The sequence below is a fragment of the Zonotrichia albicollis genome, chromosome 2, assembly GCF_047830755.1.
Source record: "Zonotrichia albicollis isolate bZonAlb1 chromosome 2, bZonAlb1.hap1, whole genome shotgun sequence".
Lineage (NCBI taxonomy): Eukaryota > Metazoa > Chordata > Aves > Passeriformes > Passerellidae > Zonotrichia > Zonotrichia albicollis.
In genome coordinates, this window is record NC_133820.1 from 39,149,312 (window position 1) to 39,172,948 (window position 23,637).

The 23,637-nt window shown below is 40.5% G+C and overlaps 1 protein-coding gene across 3 annotated transcripts; it reads right to left on the reverse strand.

Annotated features, from left to right (window-relative positions):
• Nucleotides 1-994: 994 nt before the first annotated feature.
• SPICE1 (spindle and centriole associated protein 1) lies at nt 995-23,420 on the reverse strand. 3 transcript variants are annotated; one of them, XM_074534793.1, is made up of 17 exons: nt 23,248-23,418; nt 22,769-22,816; nt 21,485-21,631; nt 17,532-17,634; nt 16,678-16,799; nt 15,059-15,147; nt 14,621-14,763; nt 14,248-14,388; nt 13,225-13,490; nt 9,988-10,119; nt 9,251-9,398; nt 7,621-7,845; nt 5,293-5,675; nt 3,806-3,977; nt 2,322-2,424; nt 1,914-1,992; nt 995-1,121 (listed from the first exon to the last, which is right to left on the reverse strand). In XM_074534793.1, exons 1-17 carry the CDS (start codon nt 23,329-23,331, stop codon nt 1,068-1,070), a joined length of 2,439 nt encoding a protein of 812 aa, XP_074390894.1. In that variant the 5' UTR covers nt 23,332-23,418; the 3' UTR covers nt 995-1,067. The 3 variants fall into 3 exon arrangements, 2 of the variants coding, with proteins under 2 accessions (XP_074390894.1, XP_074390895.1); XM_074534794.1 differs by lacking the exon at nt 7,621-7,845 and having other exon boundaries at nt 23,248-23,419; XR_012578949.1 differs by lacking the exons at nt 995-1,121; nt 1,914-1,992 and having other exon boundaries at nt 3,806-4,029; nt 23,248-23,420.
• Between the last annotated feature and the right edge of the window lie 217 nt (nt 23,421-23,637).

The window sequence follows — 23,637 nt, forward strand, 5'->3', positions numbered from 1 at the left end:
GTTTTCTTCATTCTCCTATAACTGAACTGACTGACAGGACAGAGGCTGGCTCCACCCTATAACTACCTTTTGGAGGAAATTTCACAGTTAAAAAAAAAAGTCTGTTTTTGCTACTTGCAGCTATTTTCTTTCCCAGACTTGCAAATTATTTTCATTTTAGAGATCTCCATCATACATGTTTTTGGCAAGGTTTACTACAAGGTAAGGAACAGCTATCAAAACATTTCCTCAAAGTCTTAAATTTTATAGGTAATCATTGCTAATAAAATAATGACTACTTTAAAAAGTCAAATAAAACCAATATAAGGACCATGGCCATTAGAATATTACATAAATACACAGCAAACCAGCTTAATACGATTATATGTATCAGTTTTCTCTTATATCAAAGACAACATACCTTAGTACACAACAAATAGAGATTCTGATTTTAATTTCAAGTAGTTACTTTATATTTACTATAAAAATATTAAATGAGATTTTAAAAAAGCGATCCTCCAGTCCAGATGCAATTCCTAACATGCTAACTGCACAGAAAACACAATTTTTGGGAGCAACTGTAAACCACAGAAGGAATAAATTCTTTCTGATGCAAATACTTATCCACCAGAAACAGACTGGCTTCCTAATCTCCAGGTTCCTTTTCAATGCAGGTACCTTCCCTCATCTCAGTTCTTCCTGACATTTTATTCCCACATCTTGTGCAAACAAACGCTCCAGAAATTTTCACAGGCAATTTCTAAAACTTCCTGCCTTCAGCACACCTAACAGAGGAATCAAGGTGCTCACTTGTAAAGCTGCAGCAGCCTGAGTTTACAAGCTCATGAAAGATTTTTTTGGTGAAAAGGTGTAAGGTCACAGCAGTGTGTCCAGCTCAGAAACTCATTCCCAGGGCTTCCTAGAGTGCTCTGCAGGGCACAAATACAGTAAGCACACAGACCTTTCCATACCAATGGCACTGACATGAAAACACTTCAGAGTTAAACTGCACATCTGTAGAGAGATTGTGATTTATTTGTAGTTAATAAAAAATATTTTAAAAATACAGGACTTGAGCTCAGCTTCCTTTACATAACGTGCATTGACAATGCAAACCATCCTTCTTCTTTTTGCTTTTCTACCTGTAAAAGAAGAAACCAGTTGAGATTCATGTACAGTAAATTTCCCATAGACCTGTGTGTTAGAACTGTTGTCTGCCATTGGCACCATGGAGGGAGTCACACCACCTACTTCAAGCCACATCTACCTTAATAATTTCAAATTTCCCTTCTAGGGATGTATAGTTTGCTGTCAGGATAGCAAGTCCTGGACCCTAGCTCTGTTCTCCTTATCAAGCCTAATTTAGGTTATTGGTATGTCCTGATGGTTGCTTTCAAGCCTATAAACACATCTTATGACTGGTTTATCTGGTATACCACTGCAGATCTCCCTGTAAAAGCATCTCACCACAGGCTATGCTTTTCTTTGCACACCAGGGGGCAGAAATATAGATTGTGGCTCTTTTTACATTTGGATTTACTCATCCTTAGCAAGGGACTTTTGCAACAGCTAGGGAAGAGCTTGCTTGCCTCTTGACTGTGGCTCTAGCACTACATCATAATCATGGCTTGAGATTCTCTGGAGCCACCAGGGAAAGACTTCCCAAGGTTTCCAGTTCTAACACACAAAGATGCCACAGCAGGAAAGGGTTACTTATAAACAACTCTGTGGCAGAAAATACTGAATGTCACTAGTTCTCAGGTCTCTTCTTACCAATAATGGTCTGTAATCCAATCTGCCACTAACTGACTGATAATAGCCTTGTGATATTTAAAACAGGACAGAGCTCGCCTCCCTTCATCCATCTTACGATTATCTTTTCCCTTTTATGACAACATATTCAAATTTTCTGGCTGAAGATTTTTCAGTCTCACCTTTGGTCTTTGGCTGACAGAAGTTAATTTGGCACTTTCTGATGTTGCACTTAAAGGTTTGCTGGAGTCTCCTACAGTCCTGGAAATATTCAAAATAAGATTTAAAAAGTGAAAAATGGAAGTGACTACTAGAATATTATCTCTGATCCTGAGATAGGACCCCTCATCAGCAGTCTTCAACAACACATGTCATCTGTCCTGTGTCAGATTGCACATATTTTAAATACAAACATAGGAAGTTGTGGAAAAGCTATTAGACCTCTGTCCCACTTGCAGAATTTAATGTGAGAAAGTAAGGGAAAATCCACAAAGCCAAAAACCAATGGCAATTTCTCTATTGTGTTCAATTTCTGCCGCATTGGTAATTAAGATACTAAAAATATGAAATAGTAAAGGCTGAACTTTTACCTTCTTATACTGGTCATACTGGCATGGGGAACACTGTCCTCCTTGGAGCTGTCCACAGCCACTGCCATGGGAACAGACACTTCAACTGTCCTCCTTGCATTTTCTAGGTGATAAATAATTGTTTGATTCTGATGAGAACACAGCAACATTACACAACACTCATTTTGTTTTACTCTTTTTTCCAGAGGCATCACAACCTCTTCCCAATTGCACAGACACACAGACTAGAATTAAAGCAACAGGTTAAACATCAGTCTCACACTCACTTTCTGAAAATGACTGACAATGGAAGCAGAGACTCAGAGCAACTACAGACAATGCTCACATATATAGAATGATTCTTCCATGGTTAAATTTTCTGTGTTTTTTGGCAATTACAGGCTTACAGACTTCTGATCTCTCACCTTTGCTGCTTTAAGATTTTACTTATTGTGCTGAATTTACATTAAAACAGCCAAACAAGCATTGAAAGTGTTATGAACCAACCCACGAGTCACTGCAAAGGCACCTGCATTCAAATGCCCACATGCTGCTCCCTCCTCCCCCTTCTTCCTCTCTGCAAGTCCTTCCCCCTCTATACATCCTCTGTGGTTTCTAAGGGGAAAGGACAGGTGTCTCACACAGAGCATGTGTACATGGCCAGATGCAGTTCTGCTTGCAATGACAATAACTCCATGAAAAGATAAAGCAGCCCTGACCTCCTGCAAAGTAAACTTTTTTTACAGTTACATATGGCAGCTAATCTATGAATCTTGAACCAGCAAGTATATTCTCTAAGCTAAACTACCTCGTTACATGACTGGGAGCTCCTTTCTATTAGCACAGGCAGTAACTCAGCAAGACAGTCTGATGGAAAGACTACCCAAATGACAAAAACTAAAATGAGGTTGAGAATAGGATGACCACTCTACCATAAGTTTTAGAAGCCTGATGTGAATACTTAAGTCTTTTTCACCCAAGATTCTGCACAACAGAGGACTGATTAAAAAACCCAGTGCTGACCACCAGAGATTACCACAGAATCAATTAAGGTGAAAAATACATCAGAGATCATCAACTCCAAGCTTTGAACACCACCTTGTCAAACAGACCAAGGCACTGTCTGTGTGTCACATCCAGTCTGTCTTTCAGCACTTCCAGGGATGATGACTCTACTATCTCCCTGTGCAGTCCATTGCAATGCCTGACAACCCTTTCTGTGAAGAAGTTCCTACTAATGTCTAAATGTAGCACCTGTTCTTCAGACACAGCAAAGATCAGGTTTAACATGAAGCACAGTACTTGCAGCAGACTAATTACTAAGCTAACTTCAGCAGAGGTTTAGCTGATATGTTTTTAGCTCTCTAAAGTAAGAGGTGTTTGTACCACAAGGCATTAACAGCAAGTGTAATTCTGACCACAACCACTGATCCAGTGAGATAAGGACTCACCAAAGGAGAAAAACAGCCTGACTAGTTTTGTTCCTCCTGAAGCTGGGTACTCACCAGTGTAATTCAGGGATGGGGGTGGAACAGGAGACAGCATTGGAGGGACCATGTCAGCAGCAGCTGATTTCTGCTGGTCTATCAACTGCAACAGCTTATCCCGTGCTTCTGTACTCTGGCGATTCAGCTCCGCTATCCTTTCCTCCAAGCTCCTTGATACCATGAGATGACTCTACTTGGATAATGGGATAATTACTTCCAATGAAATATTTACAATTTTCACCCTAAAGGAGGGCATACAATGTATTTCAAGTACTTCTATGCATTTTGTTTTCAAACTGAAAGTGAATATAATTATGTAGCACTTCTGTGAAAAACCTGATTTTGGCCCTTTTACTGTCCTGTATCTAAGTCCTCAACTGATTAAACATTACAATATTTTATACTGGTCTTCCCTCAAGTAGGAAAAATACAGCTATTGTCCATATAATTTGAGAAAGAAAAAAACCCAAGCCCCCACCCAAAAAAAACTCCCCTAAACCACAAGAAAACCCCCCAAAACACCAAACCAAAACAAACCACCAAACCAAACCAAATAAACACTCAGCAATTAACTACAATTAAGAATATATATAACCACAGACACATTCAGAAGGGTGTAGGGGAACAAAAGCAGGTTTCTAGCAGCAGTGTCCTGGAACTCATCTTTAAGCCAGGTTTTGATTTCTTTGACCTCTTCCCCTCCCTGTCACTAATTACTTCCACAAAACAACACTTACTAAGAATTTGCATCACCTTGTACTACCAAATGACTAAATACTACACAGCAAGCATAACCCAAAGTGAAAGTGACAACACTCTCAGCCTACATTTAAATGAAGAAATTAAAAATCTTCAGGATCCTTAATTTAGCAGTCAACCAGCCACTGTGATAGAACAAAAGACAACAGCAAGGCAGGGATGTTTTTGTGATGTGAACTTCACTCACTGGGATCCTACTGAGTAACTGCTTAGTTGCAGGGTAATTTTTTCCACTTAAACTGAAGCCTTCAAGGTCTCTTTCCCAAAATCTTTGGCATTCTCACAGAAGAGAACTGACAGGACTGACCCAACAAGCACATACACCATGATCAAACATTTGCAAAAGATGTACTTGCACTAACTTGAATCTCATCTGCCTTTGGGTCAGAGTAGCAGAGGAGAGTTGACATGGTTTTAAACATGCATTTTACAAGCCTGACAAGAAGCTGTGGGCTGGTGCAGTGCTTTCACTGCTAACAGTATCCAAACTGCAAGAGCCTGGATCACATTGCAACACCACCTCTTGTTGCAGCATAACCTTACAACCTTCTTCAGAACCCATGTATAACATAGGCCCAGCATGAGAAACTGCTGCTGATCTGCTCATGGAATAATAATAAAAATAACAAATCTCCAAGCAAACAAGTAGTAAGTGACAACATGAAAGACAAAAAAGCACCAGTAAACTATGGGAAAGCAGATCATCAGAAAGGAGATCCAGCCTTCCTTTCCTGCTAAATTCTGACCTGTCCTTGTGAAGAGCCTGGACTAGGATCTGCATTTTGTGTCAGGCCTGGATGCAGACAATCACTTTTGTCTCCAGGGACACCTCTGAATTTGCTCAGTTGAGCTTTAATTAGAGCATTCTGCCGTGAGAGCTCAGCTATCTGTCCCAGAAGATCACCATTTCGAAGGAACTCTTCAGCTGTGCTGTTTTTTCCAGGGTCACCTGGGCAGGACAGATTGGGTTTCTCATGGGAACTCTCCAAGTTTTTGTCTGCAGGAGGAAGTGGTTGCCTTTGAGAGATGGGGCAGCTCTCCTCAGCTGTGCTCTGTGTCCTCAGGGAGGAAGGCAAGCTCCTTTCCTTGCACAGCTCTCTTTCAGCACACTGGGAAATGGCTGCCAGCACTACAAACACAAAATAAAGGAACAGTGAGGACAGTGACACAAGATCCTCACTGAGGAAACTAACAGTGACTTTACTTCATCAAGTTACTAATAATCAAGCAGGAATTTGAATTGTAGCATCTGGCCTGAATGGTTTTATGGTAGTGATCAAAACCACTCTATGCAATATCTTGCTGTAAGAACTCACTAGGTATTTCGTATTGCAAACAGTCTTACATTGAAATGATTTAATTCGAGATTGACAGAGTAGTCACTAAGAAGAGACATTGTTTCAAATTTCTTAGCTGACAGATTAAATACTACTTCTTAGTTAGTCCTCTATTTTCCAAAATGCAGTTACTTTACCTGATAAACTAAGTTTTTGTTTCAGTTCTGATATTGGGTTATTAACAAAACTTTCAGGATACTGAAACAAAAAAATACAAGAATTTGGCATGATAATAAACTAACTACTCAGCCCCTAAAGAGGAAGCAGAGTGGCCAACAAAGCAGCCAGGTATTGTTTTGTGGTCATCATCAGCAAAGAGATAGCACACCACAGAGACTCGACTACAGTTACAGCACTACCTGCTGTACATGCTAAGCCCATCTTGACTTTTGTGACCAAAACCAGATTTTCCATGCTTCGTACACCAAACAGCCCATTCCTTCACAAGCTTTAGTTTTTGCCTCTTGAGCAGAGATGAACACTTAAAAAATTACACTCAAGTGTGTTTTATGAAGCTATGAGCATAAAGAAACATTCATTAAGTTTAACATTTGTTGGGCCACTTAGCATCAGTCTTAAGAGAAGAACAATATATTTTAGAGAAATCTTGGAATACTGTTCTGCATTGCTGTTTCAAATGACAGAAGACATCTGACAGTTGTCCATGGGACTGAAACCAGACATTGCTTTTTGTAGTTCATTTCCTCCAGACTGTTTACGTATCTCCTCACAGCATAGCAGCCCACCAAGTGGCTGAACTAGATATAAACTTCCAATTGCCCAGCCAACTCCTTAAAAATCAAAACTTTTGGTTATTTTTATGACTTGGAAAAGGCTTCCAAAACAACAGCTGAAAGGGAGGAAAAAGGAGAAAAACACCAAAACCCATTCCTGTACCCTCCTTCTTGCCAGCCACCATGATTCTGGCCATGGATGTAGTTATCTGCCTCTCAACAAGGGTGCTGTCCAGGGCCTGGCATGTCCAGTGGGATGCATGAGCTTTTTGTGACAATTGTAGCAGGAAACAGCTCAGTTTTTGAACCAGAGTGCTTCCTCCTGCTCACTTCAGTGAGGATAAATGAGAAACAACTTCCCTAACCACCCTGATGAACCAAAACTGAGCTATGGATACTGAGACAAGACTGAGCTACCTGGTTATCTGGCAACACAATTTCACCCAAAATTTGCTCAACCCTTTGCTGTGTATGGAATGAAATCCAATGGGAACCTGGCTCCCATAGCATCCAAAAACCCCTTTGCTGGGGGGACTGGCTTAAAGCAGGAGCACACAGCCTACAGACATCCTGTTGTGTCTGCAACATTGCAGAACCAGAGTTCCAGGCTTCAGTGGTCTCATCATTGAAGGTGATGGAGGCTGGATTACACCATCAGCAGGTGGAAATCTGAAATGATGTGCTGTAGGTCATTGACACAGAGCTTCAGCAATCACAGATATGATAATCAAAGTGAGTACAGAATAAAATGTCTGGATTGCCACTGGCAGGACTGCTGCCAGCAGATGGAAAACAGGAAGTTTAAAGGCAGTCCAGCAACAGGCATAGCAACAAAGGAAATGCATATCTGGGTGCAGCAGTAGGATATTCCAGCTATTGGGCCATTTGCCTAGGCATACAGATAAAAAATTTTCCATGGAAAATGCATCTTCAGAGGTAGTGTGAGATTGAAACAGTAACACACAACACAGACTCCTAAGTCTACTGCAGTCAGAAATCTCACCATTCTGGAAATGAAACAATTCCTCACTGCTTTTCTGCTGTGGTGGGGACAACAGCACAGCTGGCTGGAAGATGTGAGCTGGGAAGCTTCTACCAGGTCTCATATCACTTGAGGCACCTGGCCCTGGGTGAAATGTGAAAGGAAGTTCTTCCTGTGGAAATTTCAGCATATTTTCCCTATTGCCTACTTCAGTCCTGGGCTCAGGGTAGGTCATATCAGGTTTTTCTAAAGAAAAAGGCAAAGCAGGGATAAAAGTTAAAGAAATAAACAAAACAAACCAACCAAAAATTACTTATAGTGAAATAGCAGTGTAGGAAAATATCAGTAACAACTCCTATGTTCAGACACTGAAAAGACAGACAAGAATAGAGTATGTTCTACACCTTTCTTCTGGTGTCCAGGTGCAGAAGTCTTTCACTCTAGCAAATGATAAATCTTGACTGGCAATAAGAGCAAGAAGAACTCTTACACAAAGCCTCATAATTTCAGGACAGTGGCATGAGATCTGTTTGTAGCTCATGTACAAGACTTATAGATACATGTCTTGAACTATCTGAGCTGCATTTGGCAACATTCTCTTGAGAAAATCAACTTATGCACTTGTCCTAAACCCCCATATTATAAATTTGATGGCAACAATGCTGTTAGAAAACCATCCAAGGCTTTTTTGAGCTCTGCTGATCTTACTATCATTTAATTCAAATGAGAGGTCTCTTCAGTAAAAAAAAAAAAAATTATTCTTCCTTTAATTAAGGAAAATAAGGAAAAGATTTGAAAATTTAGTGCTGCAGAATTGATGAATGTGAAGGTTTAGGTGTTTAGGTTGGGAGTTTTTTGAGGGATGCTTTTCTGACTGTTTGGATTTTATATTTTGGGGGTGGGTTCCTTTGGTTTGCTTTTACAAGACTTGGGTCAATCACATGAAAAGGATCTGGTAGGCGACTTCTTCTGAAGAAGATAATCTTTCCAAGAAGAAAGCTTTTAGCTACAGAAAGATTCACAAAACCAACATTTAACTGTGGAATACAAGTAACTGTGAGAAATCTTGGGATTCACAAGAAGTTACTGACCTTGGGAGCAAAAGCAATACATTTAAACAACTGGCCAGGAAAGACAGCTGGGAGGGAACTCAGTGTGAAAGGTGGATAACAGTCCAAGGTGAATCCTGTTTGTTTAGTTTGGCCACCCATGTGAGCTGGCTCAGCTCAGCCTGTCTGCATGTCACACAGCACTCAGCTGGTCACTCTGCCCTCAGAGAGCCACAAACACCAAGGACACCTGACTGGCTGGTGCTCTGGCCAGCAGCGACCTCCAGCGTCTCATGGAAGTACCAACCTCAGACTGCCAGGCTGCCCAGCAACAGGGAGCTGAGATCCTGATTCTGTGGGGTTTTACTTCTTCGGGTTTCTGGGGTTCTTTTAAGAGCCTCAGAAAGAAACTGACTTTGGAATGCTACTCTCCTCCTTTGCCTGTGCTCACAGCAGAACCTATGGCCTGTGAATTTACAGAAGTGACATTCACGCTTCTGCAAGAGGAACTTGTGCAAGCAGGCATCTATCAAATACCAGATTTTCCACTACAGGTATAAACTACCCACTCCTCTCATCCTTCACACATTCATTGTACATACCTTGGCTGTTTGCTGGGCCTCTGCTTGCAATTCCCAAATGTTTTGAACTTTGTTCTCTTTCAGGTTCTACCAAAGGGAGGCCCTTAAATGCTTGTGTGAGACACATCAGCTTTTCATCTGTTACTGTCATGTATTGCTGAAGCTTCTTCTAAAAGAGGAAAAACAAACCATACAAAGAATTACAAAAATTTGTGTTCTACCAACATAAATTAGAAAACTATATACTACAAGAAGTTGAGAGAAGAAATTTGGCCTCTTAATACTACTGCATGATCTTGCAGGATTCCAATGAGAATTAAATATTATTGTCTCCATGTTTCTCATTTACAAATAATTTGTTTTGCCTTTCTTACTCATGACATTACTTCCTCTCTAAGGTTTCTTAATTGCATAATTCCCAAATGTAGCCATTGATCAAATCTACCTCCACTAGAACCTAAAAAAAGGAAAATGTATTATTACATCTACTCATTGCTCCAACAGTGTTAACAGTATAGAAATGTGAAGGAAGATGCCTAAACTTTTAGATGGATAAAGTAAAGGTCAGTTTCACAGAACCAGCACTTTCTCAGGCTTTGAAGTTAAATAAACAAATGACTTTCCAAATATTTCATACCCATACCTGCTACTGTAATTCTTGGGCTCCTTGCTCAATTTTATCACTTTCTTTCTGTTTATGGTTAAAATCTCCAGAACAGAGCTCAGAATTCTAATACAACCCAATTCTAATACAGTACCTGCATAGTCATGTTTTCTTCCCTTACTTGAAGAACCTCAGCAGTCAGAGCATCGATCAGTTCTCTGTGTTCATCCAACATCTCCTTCTGCTGCTGCCTAATCATGTCTTTCTCATGCAGCTGCATTTCAGCCTAAAGATAGAGAAAAAAATTGAAAACTTACTATAAACCAATACAGACTCATTTGAAAACAGGAATGAGTCATGATGACATCATAATGTAAGAGCTCTTCGCACTACTGCTAAACTTCATTACTTTTATGACAAAATCAAATTGTCCAGCCTTGAGAACTGTCAGAGTTTGTCTCTGATCCTCCCAGGACACTGTAGGGAATCCCAGACATCCTTGCTCTTCTGCCTTTACAGCTTTTACAGGTTGTAACTAAAAGCATTTTCCCTCTGCACAGATACAGCTTCTTAAGTCACTGAATCTTCATGCAGGAATCAAATAATTCCAGGTGTGCTGATGCTTGTCAGGTTCCCATGCTACTTGTGCCTAATCTTTAGTTTCCCTAATTCATTAATGAAGACAAATTTGACTAAGTAAAGGAAAACTTACTTGCTTTCTAATGTTTTCCATCAGAGAGAAAAAGTTCTAGGAGGTTTCAAAAGTATGATAACCAAACAGCTCTGCATCCACATGATGTGAATGAATTAATATTTTTGAGAATAAATCACAGATACTGCTACTGGACAAAGACAAGCAGATACACCTCCCTTAAGTGCATGAAAGGCAAACCATCCATTTTCTGTTTCCCTCCCAGCTGGAGAGAACAGGGATTTTTGTATTGATCCAAGTGAAGCATGCTGGCTCAGAAAATGGATAAAAAATCCTGTACCTGGCCTCTTTTGTGCTGTCTGATTTCTGAAAAGAGAAGCACTTTTACCCTGGTAGCAGTGATGGAGCTTCTGGTGCCTTAGATCATCTGGATGAGCTACTGTATCTACTAATCCTTCACAGCACTAACCTAGTCTTGGAGGAAAAGCTTGCAAGCAGCTCTGTCTTATTTATGCATAGGGAAACCATCAGGGTAACATCTATTCCTATCCCCAGGCAGGATTTAGGTCTGGTATACCCTGAAAGAAGTATTTTCATCCCAGCCCACTGGCAGGTGTGGCTCTGACCATGGGAGCTTTAACAGTCCACCAGAACATGGAGCAGACAGGGAGAACAGAGCAGCAGATTCAGGGAGTATGCACATACTCTTTGTGGGTCTGGCAAAGAAACAGCTTTCTCAGCAGAACGAGGGTGAGGAGGGAATGATTCATTCTAACACTTGGAAGGTGATCTAAAAATTAATTTAGAAACCAAGTCAGACTTATCCATTTCCCTTTAAGAATTTCATATGGTTTTGCAAAGATTTCTTTTTCTCTAGCCTCTCCCATAGTCACTATTTCCTTCTTATAGGTGTTGGTTTGTTAATCACATAATAAAAACACTTCCACAGAAGATTCGTGATTCAAGTTTCTCCTCCTGCTTCTTAGATACAATTTTGAGAATAAATTAGGCAGCATCCTTTATTGCAATCCTTCTGATTTTCTGCAGCAAAACTGGAAGGAGAGGAAGGGAATCTCTAAAAGCTTTGAAACCTCATGAAGACTGAGTGTCTAACTGTCTAACTAAAATCAGGGGCTTTCTAAATATTCTCTGCAAAGTCATGTTCTTCAAAAGCACGGCCAGTTACAATTCAGGCACTGGAATTCTGCTAACTCTGTTGGCTAAGCAAGACAGATGGTGCAAACAAGTGCTTGATCTATGTCTGGCATCACAGGGACCAGGTTTTAAGAAACACTCAAGACAAGCTGGGCTTCTTCCCAGCAAATTCTCAAATTATAATTGTAATTAAATCTCCCTGAAAAGGAGAAAAGTCACTTTAGAATATGAGTGCAGTATCTATCTCAAGCAAACCTGAATACAATTAACCACATTATGCAGCTTGAGTGACTTTGTAATATTGCTTACTTAAGAATTTAGGTGGTAAATTTGAGTGTGTGACAGACAATTATGCAAACAATCAACTTCTGGAAGGATGGAATGGTAACAAGAAAAATTATGAGAGTAGCTTTGGAAGATGTCTGAGGCTCAGGAATAACTCATTTCTGTAGAAAATTTAAAGACAATCTAAATAGGATTATAACTGCAATTACATTTATAACACAAACTAGATGCCATTAAAATGATGTATTCCTAATAAACAGAAAACATTCTACTGAAATTCTAAGATCCTTCCTTATAACTGCCAAAGAACCAAATTTGATTCTCTGCTTTGGTATTACAATTTTAACAAAAAACAAGCATTATTAACATTTTTTTAAAACATAAGACTTTCTCAGCTGAATTCCATCTTCTGATGGCAGCTGCTTTTCTCTCTTGGATTGATTATTTACTATTTGCTTCCAGGACTTAATCAAAGTAAATTCCTCCATACAGATTAAAAATAAAGTAACACAAGGATTAAGTTATTATACATCTGGAAAGAGAAAAAATATAGAATTTTAAAATAAGATGGGTTTCCCCCTTTCAATTATTATACACTCTAAAAAGGAACCAAAATAAGAGTTCCACATGTCACATAGACCAAATCATCTGTGAGGCACTACTCCCTCTTGATAGCTCTGGGATACAGATGGATTGGAACACACTTTCTCCCCCCCTTTTCTCTTTTAAAAAAAGCTTCTATATGGCACACAGGTGATCTTCTGTATGAAATTCCATTAATTCCCAGCTGTGCATTGTTATAGTGAGCACTTCAGGTCATTCTTGCTTAAGGTAAAGTTTCTGTTCTGGATAGTAGAAGAGGACTAAGGAATCCCTCAAGGAAAATAGGGGATTTGGGTCCACTGCTCTGGTGACAACAGCATCATCTTTGGCAAAGAAGGCAAAGGAAGAAAATAAATTTGCAAACAATGCTGTAGTTACTACCCTGCTACAACTCTGAGTATATGTAAATAACAAATTTTAAATTATTTCAATTGGTATTTTCTGTCCTTTGACACTGAGAGACTTTCACTGCAGTCAACTCCTCCATTTTCACTAGGGATACCAATTCCTAACAAACCAGTGCCTGACAAACCAAAACTCCTAAACTCCCAATTGCATGCAAACCTAGTAATAAGCAATGATAATCAGAGTTCAATGTAAAATGCTTGGAAGCCAGAAAAGACCAAAGTTCCCATCTGTGAAATAACTTCACACCCTTCTTCATTCACTCTCCAGGAGCAGTTCTGAGTCTCTCACCTCTTTGAGGTAGCGCATCAAGCGACAGAGAGCGTTCACCAGGGACAGAGTAAACCCAGACAGGCCCTCACTTCTCTCTTTCTTTGGCACCTCACGACCTGTACATCGCTCATATTCCTCCAGTTCATGCTCTACTTCCTGGATCATGTGGCTGAGAACATTCAGGCTGCATTTGCTGTCCCTCTGAAGGTCAGTCTGCATTAAATTAGCTGGAGAATCACCTCTCTTTTGTCTTGCAGAGTTCTGTTCAGCTTGCTTTCTTTTCACTAAAGGGGAAGAAAAAGGGGTCACTGGAATTTCAATTTGTATAGAGATCTTCACAGTACCAATGAAATTGCATTGTTTATTGAAGTAAATCAAAGGAAATGCCCTCTCCTGCCATAAGATGAAACATACCATCAAAGAATGTCCCCTAGTTATTCCAGCTATTTTCAGATCCTAAAAACCACATTTTTTGCTGCCACAGTAGTATCTCTCAAGGACAACTGATTGTTGCTTTTATCTTGGATACACCTGTTTGTACTTTTCTCCTTTCCAGCTAAATGCATGGAAATAGTTTGCTAATGAAAAACATCAGCTGCTTTCTCATACTCAATAAGCAACTCTCCTTCTATGCTACAGCTTGCAACTGATGCCAGTCCCCTCATACAAACACACAGGATATGGGGACTGAAATGCATCCTTAACCTGTGCAGCACACAACACAAATCTGGATCAAAATTAGATAAGTCCTGCACAGGAGAGGGCTCCATGGGCAGCAAGGTGATGGGCAGCCTCCAAGGGCTGTTTTTATGGTTCCCAACTTCCCTGGACTCAGCTTTGCCAATGAACGTGCAGAACACAGGGAAATACACCAGACAAGGAGCTGTGGAACACCCAGCTCAGATATGCTCAAGACTCAAGGATCCCCTCACCAAACTTTGGTATTAGCCCTGCAATGACTCCCAAAAATCCCTTCCAACCCACATTTTCTGACATTAAGGATCTTGGAAAAAGGGTGTTTCATTTTTAGAAGTACTTAACTCTTTGCTGCAATTTGCTTTTGTTTCCTTGAGTTTGGGTTCAGCACTTGTCTCACAGTGTCAATGGAATCTACAGACTCTTCTTCATCTTCATTCTGAAGTCTTGAATGGGTTCTCTTGATTACACTGGTGGCATTGAGGGCTGATTTAAACACAAAACAAAGAAAAAAAAAAGTACATGTGAAATATTTCAGGCATGTCCTTAACAGCAGTATGTTCTAGAGTAATTTTATGATAAGAGCTGGCTTTTTAGTCTGAAAATACATCTGAGCCAAATTAGCATACATTTCTGTCTCAGACCCCACCCAGGAAAGGAACTCCAGACAGGATCTATGAACAGCTCAACAACCTTGCTGTGATTTGGCAAACCCAACCTGACTGGTCCAATGAAGGGGAAACAGTTGCTGGAGTCCGAAGCACATTTGATTCCTGTGATAAGGTGGTTTTTCTCACACCTTTTTCAGCCCACAATGGAGAATTCACCAAGGAATTTTCTTTTCTCAACAACCGAAGCAGCCTACATTCAAAACAAGAATAACAGTGAATTGTAACAGGACAATGGCATGATTCCACATTATCTGTCTTGACAGAGCTCTTAAAATTATCTGCAATTGCTCAGGTGAGTTCCCTGCTCACTTTCATTCCCAGTCTCAATGTTACAACAAGGCCTTTCCCTGGAATTCTGAGATCAGGAAAAGAGGGCAAAGGGAAACAGAAGAACTAACTGAACTCTACCCATTCACCACCCTTTTAACTTCATCTGTTTCCAGTGTCAAGCAGGCAGAAACATGAATGAATGTATTTGTACTGACCTGTCAGAACTGATTCTGGATTTGAAACCCAAAACATCATGGTGTCCATCTTCTGATAATGCTTCTTCCTCCTCCTCTTCATTAAGGGCCTTCTCAAGAGACAACAAAGAAAGCAAAACAGAATTCAGAAGAAGTTAAAGACCAATGTAAAGAAATTGTTTCAAGAAAAAACCCAAGAACATTTGTTTTAGTCTTCCCCTCCCAAGCATGCTTAAAATAAAAATATCACACAGAAAAAAAAACCAAAACAACCAAATCCACACCCGTTTGTAGGAAGTTCTGGGGGATTTTAGTCCCTAAGAAACACTGATACTGACAATTGCCTCTGAAAATAACACAGCAAGTGACTAATTCAATAACCAATATTTTCTTTGTATGATTTATATTAAATGTGAAAATCCATGCAAATTAGAGGATAAACTAAAAGCTGTTAAGGCTGTTAACAGAGACACAACAGGCAAAATACAGAAAAGCAACCTGAATCCATACAGTTTGTAACATTTCAGTCATTTGACATTACAAGCTAAATAACTTCATAATGAGATCTGCAAAATTACATTTATAGTCTGTGTGTAAAATGCAACCAGAACAAAATACAATTCTATGTACTACATCTATAGCTAAATGCAAATAACCAAATTTGGAATTAGGGTTCCTCAAACTACCAAGTTTATGAGCTGCTGGGTAGGTTTCACCAGATAGCCTTTAACTGTGATTTTCATAGGCACATAAGTCACAGAAGCTTGGCACACAATCAGTACATGTTCCTTTTAAAAATTTCAGCTTATCTTGCAGCATGCATCCAGTGACACAGCTTACAAAGACGCTGTAGTTCACTCCTCACATTAAAAAAATGGCAAAACAAATGCCACACCAAAATACCTAACACAGAAGTACCACAACTCAAATTACAGATATTTTTGCAAGATAGTAGGAAATGGAAGTAGAGAACCGTGGGAACATGACACCATCACTTTTGCTCCCAACAGCCTGTTTGGTCTTCATCAGAGGGAAGTTTTCTGGGAGCACCACATGCCTGTTATCAAACACCAGTGAGCATTCCTGCTACAATATGTTATTAAAAGAAAACAGAGCACAAAGGCAAACTAAATTAAATTTGAAACAATTTAAAAATTGTTTACAACAAATCTGAATAAATGCAAAATAATGCGAAGTATTAAAAGTAAAACTTGTAGGAGTCATCAAGGCTGTGGAGTGAACTGGGATGCAAATAGCTGTGTCCCCATATATGCAGACATAATTGGTAAATCAGAGACATATTCTGAAATATGGCAATTAGTTAAGTGACACCAAAAGTTCCTCTGTTAGACTGTAACCACATTGTACTTGTTCTGAGAATTCCAAAATATAAAAGGGAGGGCATGCTTATGTGAGGAGACATAATGGTATTTGTTTCTCATATCTGAGAGTTAAATCAAAAAATCACAATTCCCAGAGTCTTACAAAAGAAACTCACCTCTGTTTGATCTGGTCTTCTATGAATGTTATCAACAAAAACCAATTTAGTTCTGCTTGGAAATTCTTATCTTTGCATAGTCTTATTTTGTGCAAACAAAAGAGCCACAGGATGTGTATGCATGGAACAAAATATACATTACCTGGGAATCCATGACAGATTCATTGAGGATGGAAAGCTGACTGGGAGGATGACTTTTTTGTACAATGGGTCCTTGAGATGATTCTAGGTCACAGTTAGGAGCCATTGTTACATTAGGAAAACCTAGAGGAATTAACACAGGGAAGAACACAGAGGACTTGGTCTGTACTTATGTTGCAGGATTATGTACTGAAAATCAAGCTCCTGTACTTCACAAAAAAGGGATCACAGGGATGTCACTTTAAATAACCACCAAGGACTGACAATAGGGTTAATTTAATACACTGGGCCACATACCCAGCTTTTGTCCTTCCCACCTGCAGAAGCAGCTTGCAGGATCAAAGTCACCAGCAACAAAAGAGAATGGCAGCCTAAAGAGAAAAACCCCTAGGTTTAAGATTTCCTAAACAGACAATCCTGCCTTCAGCAGCACAAGGATCCAAAGGCCAAATTAAGAAAAGGAAAAGCTGATATTGCTGATAAATCTTCAACCATATCCCAGAGCAAAGAGTCAGCTCAGGCAGCAATGAGAATCAGAACCATTGCAGCAGCTCAAACTGCTGCTCTGCACAGGCCAGTAGCTTGGCTGTGCAATGGTGAGCAGGGAGGTGTTTCAGAGCACATGTGAAACTCCACAGTGGACCTACACAGTGGAATAACCAGCCATCAGTCACTCTCCCCTGCCATGGGAGGTGATAGCCTCACCTGTGTTTCATCCAACAGGAACAGGATCAATCACACCACGTTAGACAACGAGATGAAAGCAGTTAAAAAGAGCACTTTGCAAAGCAAGACTACTCACAGAAAGCAAGGAGATCTCTTAAATGTGCTGCCAATAGAGATGAGATGTGCTACCTGTTCGTGTGCGAGGAGCATCCTCAAGCAAGTCCTTTGCCCCAGCCACAGCCTGACCAGATCGCTCCAATACATCTTGCAAATGGTACTGATCAGACAGGATCTGAAAGTACAGTGCAAAAGGAAACTTTACATTGAGCAGACTGATCCTTTCCTTTTTTTTTCCCTGGTATTGTTTCTCTAAACAGTTACCAAGACAACAGCCAACAAAAGAATATTTGCAAAGTTGGTATTGCACAATTAGACTCTAAATAAGATATATCAGAACACCATACTTCATTCAGAGTAACTAGAATTCATCCTGTTTTTCTGAAAAATTAAACAGTTATTACTTCTCAGGCCCCCATCAGCACTGACTCTCTTTAGAACAAATCCTTTCACTCCCTCTTCTCCTTCCAGCCTGACACAAGAAGCTGGGTATTTACAACATGCTCATCAAAAAAAAAAAAAAAAGACATTTACAGCAATTTAAAAAAAAAGAAAGCATTCCTCAAATAATTTGATCTCAATGTTAAGTCATAGAACACTTACTACATCTGACACCCAAAACATGTACTATTTGATGATATTCAAACCAATTCAAGCAGACTTGTTTCACTCAGTGTTGCCTCCTGGAAATCCTACCTAAAACTTAAGCCACATACCACCCAAAGTTCCAACAGAGGTAAATACAGCTGACAACATCTGGCATCAGAAGACATTTTGGGAATCTCCAGAAGATACAGCTTCTGTATTCAAATTTTCTTTCCCAAAGTCTCTCCCTAGTATATGAAGTCCATCACAACACGTTCCTCCTAAGGAAGGATTTCTTGGAGTGCAAAGCAAGAGGCATCCATTTACCATGAGCCAAATGGAGCTGCCTGGGGATGGGGATTTGTGAGCAGAACACAATTTAGAGCTCCTCACTGATGCCTGGCTTCATTCAAAAGCTGGAAATTGAAAACCAGTAAAGTTATGTCCCACAACCTGGGGAGAAAGCAGATATTCTTAAACACCTGAGAGGAGATATGTAAGTGACCTCCTTCACCAAACTGATCCAGAGACTGTGAGCACTTCAGAAGATCTCACACAAAAGGCTCATGTATGCCCTCCTACTCAAAATTTGAAAACTGACTGACAATTTTTGCTCCTCCAGGAATCATGAGAAACTGTTTTTAAATTGTTTCACAGTACTCTATGCTGTCATTTCCACAGAGTTCTGTTCCATGTCCATTGGTAATTTAGCTGGCTTACATTTAGCCTCATACAAAAAATTCTAGGCAATGGCATTTTGCTTGTTTCTCCTCAACTCCCTCTTTTACTACATGCTTTGTTATGTCACAAAGCATCCCTATGTATCTGAGTTTCCATGTTTTCTAGTCTTTTGAGCTTGCATTGCACTGCAGTAAATTAGACTTCTCATAATAATTTAGCAAGTGAGTGAATATTCACCTTTCAAGCACTTCACATATCTCCTTTTCCAGACCACTGTTCAATTTTCACATCTGACACAAACTAAATCTAGTGTTTTCCATTAAGCCATTTGACATCTAAACAACGCAGGTTCTTAGATAAAGTTATTATACCAGACCGGCAGAAGAAAAAAAAAAAAATAGAACAGAAAAAGTTTATAGGATTCATTTTCTGAAGGTAATTAAAATTAGAGTGGTGTGTATAATCAGACAAAAATTATCCTGATTAGCTTGTTTTTACCCTCCTCACTAGGATTTTTTTTGGCATCAGCAGGTTCCTAAGCTCTTCCCTCCTGCTGAACACGTTATGAACATTTTTAGAGCATTGCTCCCAAGGCAGATTAGCTCACATTTGTTTGTGATGAGAAGAAAAGGTGGTATCATCTTATAACCCCTTTAGGCCCATTTACATGGACAAATTCACTGAGCAGTGTGCTTTGTCCCAGTTTAGTATCACCTACAAATTTCATTAAAAATCACCCTCCCTCCTGGCTTCAGCTTGTTATCAAAGCAAATAAACAGGACTCATCCTAAAATCTCTCCACTACAGTAATCCATTTACCTCTACTTTTTGGTGCAATGCACTAACATTATTTCAAAAATAAGTTGCTACAAGACCAATCTGTGTGATACCTACAAATTCAGAGTCCTAAGTTTCAGAGTAAACTCATTATCTTTTCATTCACATTTTTATGCAGATGATTCCCCAGAATATTAAAATTTTGCTTATCTATTTTGTAACTCTTTAGTGGGATCTGTCTGTTCAACACACAGCTACATGAGAAACAACACTAATAGCAGCACCTTCCTAGCTTTTGTCTTTTGCAGTTGAGCAGGATTCCAGAGGCTTAGAAAGTTACACTCACAGAACTAAAAGACCACCAAGGTAACAGAGACAAGGAAACAATTCTCAGTGGTTGTGCTCTGCTGGAAGACACAGTGTCTCCACAGTAACTCTGAACAACAGGACCTGGCAAATAACAAGATTTAAGTTAGGGAGAAGTGAAAATGGTAACTCTATCTATTTTGTTATTCTGCTTTGGTTTTGTTTCTGTGTTTCTATCTGTTTCATCGTGCTTGGCATAATTTCCTTTTGTCTTCCTTTTCACTGATTCAGAAGTAAACACAGAGTAAACTGAATAAAGTAATCTCTTAACTATAAAGGGGAAAACCACTCAGGAGGATGTGAGATTTGTAGTGCATTTTCATTAGAAACAGTAACAAATATAGAAGACTATTTCCTTAACATGAGTTTCACATCTGCAAAAGAACGAACTCACATAATAGGTAGCCCAGCCAAATATTATAAAATATGGTCTAATTTACCTTTTCTGACACATAACTTATTTCTGCATGGAAGTATTATTGAAACTAGGCTGCATTAGGGAAAGTCATGTAGAAATTCACAGTGTTTTTTGAATATTCTGCTGAAATATGCTTGGCAGAAAAGTATCAAAGTAACAAAAGCCCAAGTCTGAGGCTTAATTAGCAAAACAGCCATAATACCAAAAATTCTACTGTGATTGCAGAGAAATGGGTCAAGTAGAAAACTAAGTGGTGATCTTCAATTCTAAGTACTTCCATTTGTTTGTCTATGCTTGAATGTTCTCAGAGATCAGAAAGAGACCTCTGAAAAATTACAAAAGACAAAACAATGAAGATTGTGATGGTTAGTCCGCTGCACATTTACAGAACTAGCAGATCATGCTTATTTTGACTGCTAAGTGAACACTTCATCATCATTCTTTACCAGCATCAACAATTCTCAGTGAGTACAGAGGTCTGAAAGCCAATTTTCAGATAAGTTTTTGTAACACACGGCAAGGAGTGACCTGCCATGTGAAAAAGGAGATCTACCACCACTTTTCAGTGACAGCCACTCTCTGTTAACTAGGCTTAGGTTTACTGCTACAGTTCAATATTCAAAAGCAAATTCCATAACATATTTACAGTCAGAGTGCTTTAGAATGCTGAGAACAAGCTTCTCAATCCTCTGATGACAAGCTTGGCAGCCATAGCTCACCAATCTTTGTCATGTCAATTTTCCTTCCTTAACAACTTCTTGCCTCACCTTTTCAGCCCCCTTGGCACTGCACTTTCTCTGTTTAAATAAACAATGTCCCTCCCTGATAGAGAAATGCTCATGTTAGCATCAAAGAAAAATGCCAGACATGAGGAAGAAAAGGCAAGCTGGCAATAAGAATACACATACTTTTTACAACAGTTGAACTCTGCAAACAGTTCCTGTTCAGATGAAAAGAGGCCTGCAGAGTTACAGAGGGCACAGCCAGGGAACGTGGGTCAAATGTGCAATTCCATGTAACAGCTGGATTGTCAGAGTCTACTCCAACCACTGCATGTGTGCAGCACACACAGCCTGTGCACCTATGAAATCAAGTTACCCAACAAGAGGAGCAATTTTGGCTTCCATGTGCACAAGCAGATTTCCAGGAGTGCTGCAGATCACCTGCAGCAGCCTGCAAGTGCAAATTCCGCTCTCACCTCACGCATCAGAGCCAATTTCCTTTTCTCAAAGGAATCCACATCCAGTTGCCTTTGCTTCTTCCATTTTCTGTTCAGTGCTTTCTCTTGGAGTTCCAGATGTGCCAATGCTTTGTTTTTTGATTTGTGTATTTCACGGCGACGGAGCTACAGAAACATAAATCATTTCAAAAACCAATCTTAAGCAAAATTTGCTAATGAGTTCTTCTTGATTTTATCATTCATGCACTGGACATTATTTATGTTAACTTCATACTAGTGCCAATGACAATATCATAAACATCAAGTGCAAAATGCCATCAGTATTGCCATCCCAATCCCACCCAAATTTAAAGCAGTTCCAAATGTGAATGGGGAAAGGCTCAATTTCTGTCTGCCCTACACCACTGACTTGGCAAGAGTTTCCTCAGCTCTAAAGGGAGGCAAAACCCAAATACTAGCACTTCTAAAGTGCTAGTAAAAGACAAAAGACAAAATGCATTTTCCTGATTTAACATTGTCAGTCACGAGACATAGTGTCTCCCTTCTTCTAAAATTAGATTATATATAAATTATATAGTTTAAATACAAATTAAAGAAATTACATGTGTGAGGTGCTTGCTAAAGTCTCAAGAAGCTATCGAGGCAAATAGTTGTGGAATGAAGTCTTTGCTACTGTGACCACCTGTCCTGACAAACCTGTCAAAACTTACAATAATAGTTCATACTGCCTCTTCCATCCTGGTAATCAGTGCTATCAAGAAAATGCAAATACACATCTAAATTCATGTAAATACAATGTAACTGAATAAATGTAAATACACATGATCTGTTTATTGCAAAAAATTCACATACTTTGCAATCAGCAGGTCACTCAGTATAAAGAAATTGTGTTAAATTGTTCCAATGAAAATTGAGTATTTTCAGAATTAGAGAGACTCCTCGGACAAAGCACATCTTTCAGCCCTTCTCAGCAGAGGTAAGACCTTCAGCTAATCCACTAAGCCCTCATGTATTTATGCTTTTAATGCTTTTATGATGGCACACAATTTACTGAAATAAAAATTGCAGCTACTGCTTCCCAGTGGGAACAGGAAACTGAAGAACACCAACTGCTGGACCTGGGGATGCTCAGTATCATAAACAAAAAACGAGCACTAAAGAGACATCACGTTCAGAAGCTTGAAAAAGAGATTAAACATTGGCAGAAAACATTCCCATAAGCATGGTAAGCACTTCTCATGTCAGACAACCAGCTAAACGTCCTTGCCACAGGGACAGAGCAGTGAGTGCTATTAAACTTACAATATCCTCAGGAGTTGCACGGTGCACTGTCAAATCATGGACGGTACTCTGCGAACAGGAACCAGGGAACACGTCAAAAGTCGTAACTGAGGGCAAACTTTTTTTTTTTAAGTTTTATTTACCCCATAAACAACTTTAAACTGCAGTATAACTAGCCTAACACTATACTACTGTGCACTTTCATGGCGCTGCAGAGCGTTCTACCCTCGGCGAGGCGGCCGCCAGAAGTGAGACCTGCACCAAAGCTGAGGGCGTTCTTTCCCCAGGAGACGCAGCAGGCCTGGTCTCCGCCAGGGCCAAGGAAGCCCGAGGGGCCGTGTCCCCGGGCACACGCCGTGTCTGCCCGCCCCAACCCGCACACAGCCCGGGCGTTTCCACGGCGCAGCCCCTGCTGAGGGCGGCGGCTCCCCCAGCCGTGGGCACGGAGGCTCCGGGGCCTTTTTCCCAGCGAAAGCCGCCCGGCAGCGGGGAGCACTTACATCCCAGTCCCGCCGGGCTGCTGCCGCCTTTCTGGGGCCCTTCCTGCCGGCGGTGCGGGGCCGCGGCCCGCGGAGCAGCGACATCGCGGCCGCGGGAAGGGGCGGGAGCGGCGCCGCCGACGGCACCGGCTTTGCTCGGCCCGCCCTGAGGGGAAGGGCGGAGCGCGGCCTCCTCCGCCCGCCTCTTCCTCCTCCTCCTCCTCCCTGCTTTTCCAACCCCGGGCCGCGGTCCTGCTGCAGGAATAGCAACTCAGCTCCTGCGCCCCTCGGGCTTTCCGTGAGGAAGCAGCCTCTGCCCCCGCCCTCCCTCAGGGCTGCAGGGGACACCCCCGCCCCCGCCATCTCCCTTAAGTGGAGCCTTGGCCGCTCCAGCCCACTCGGCGGGAGCTG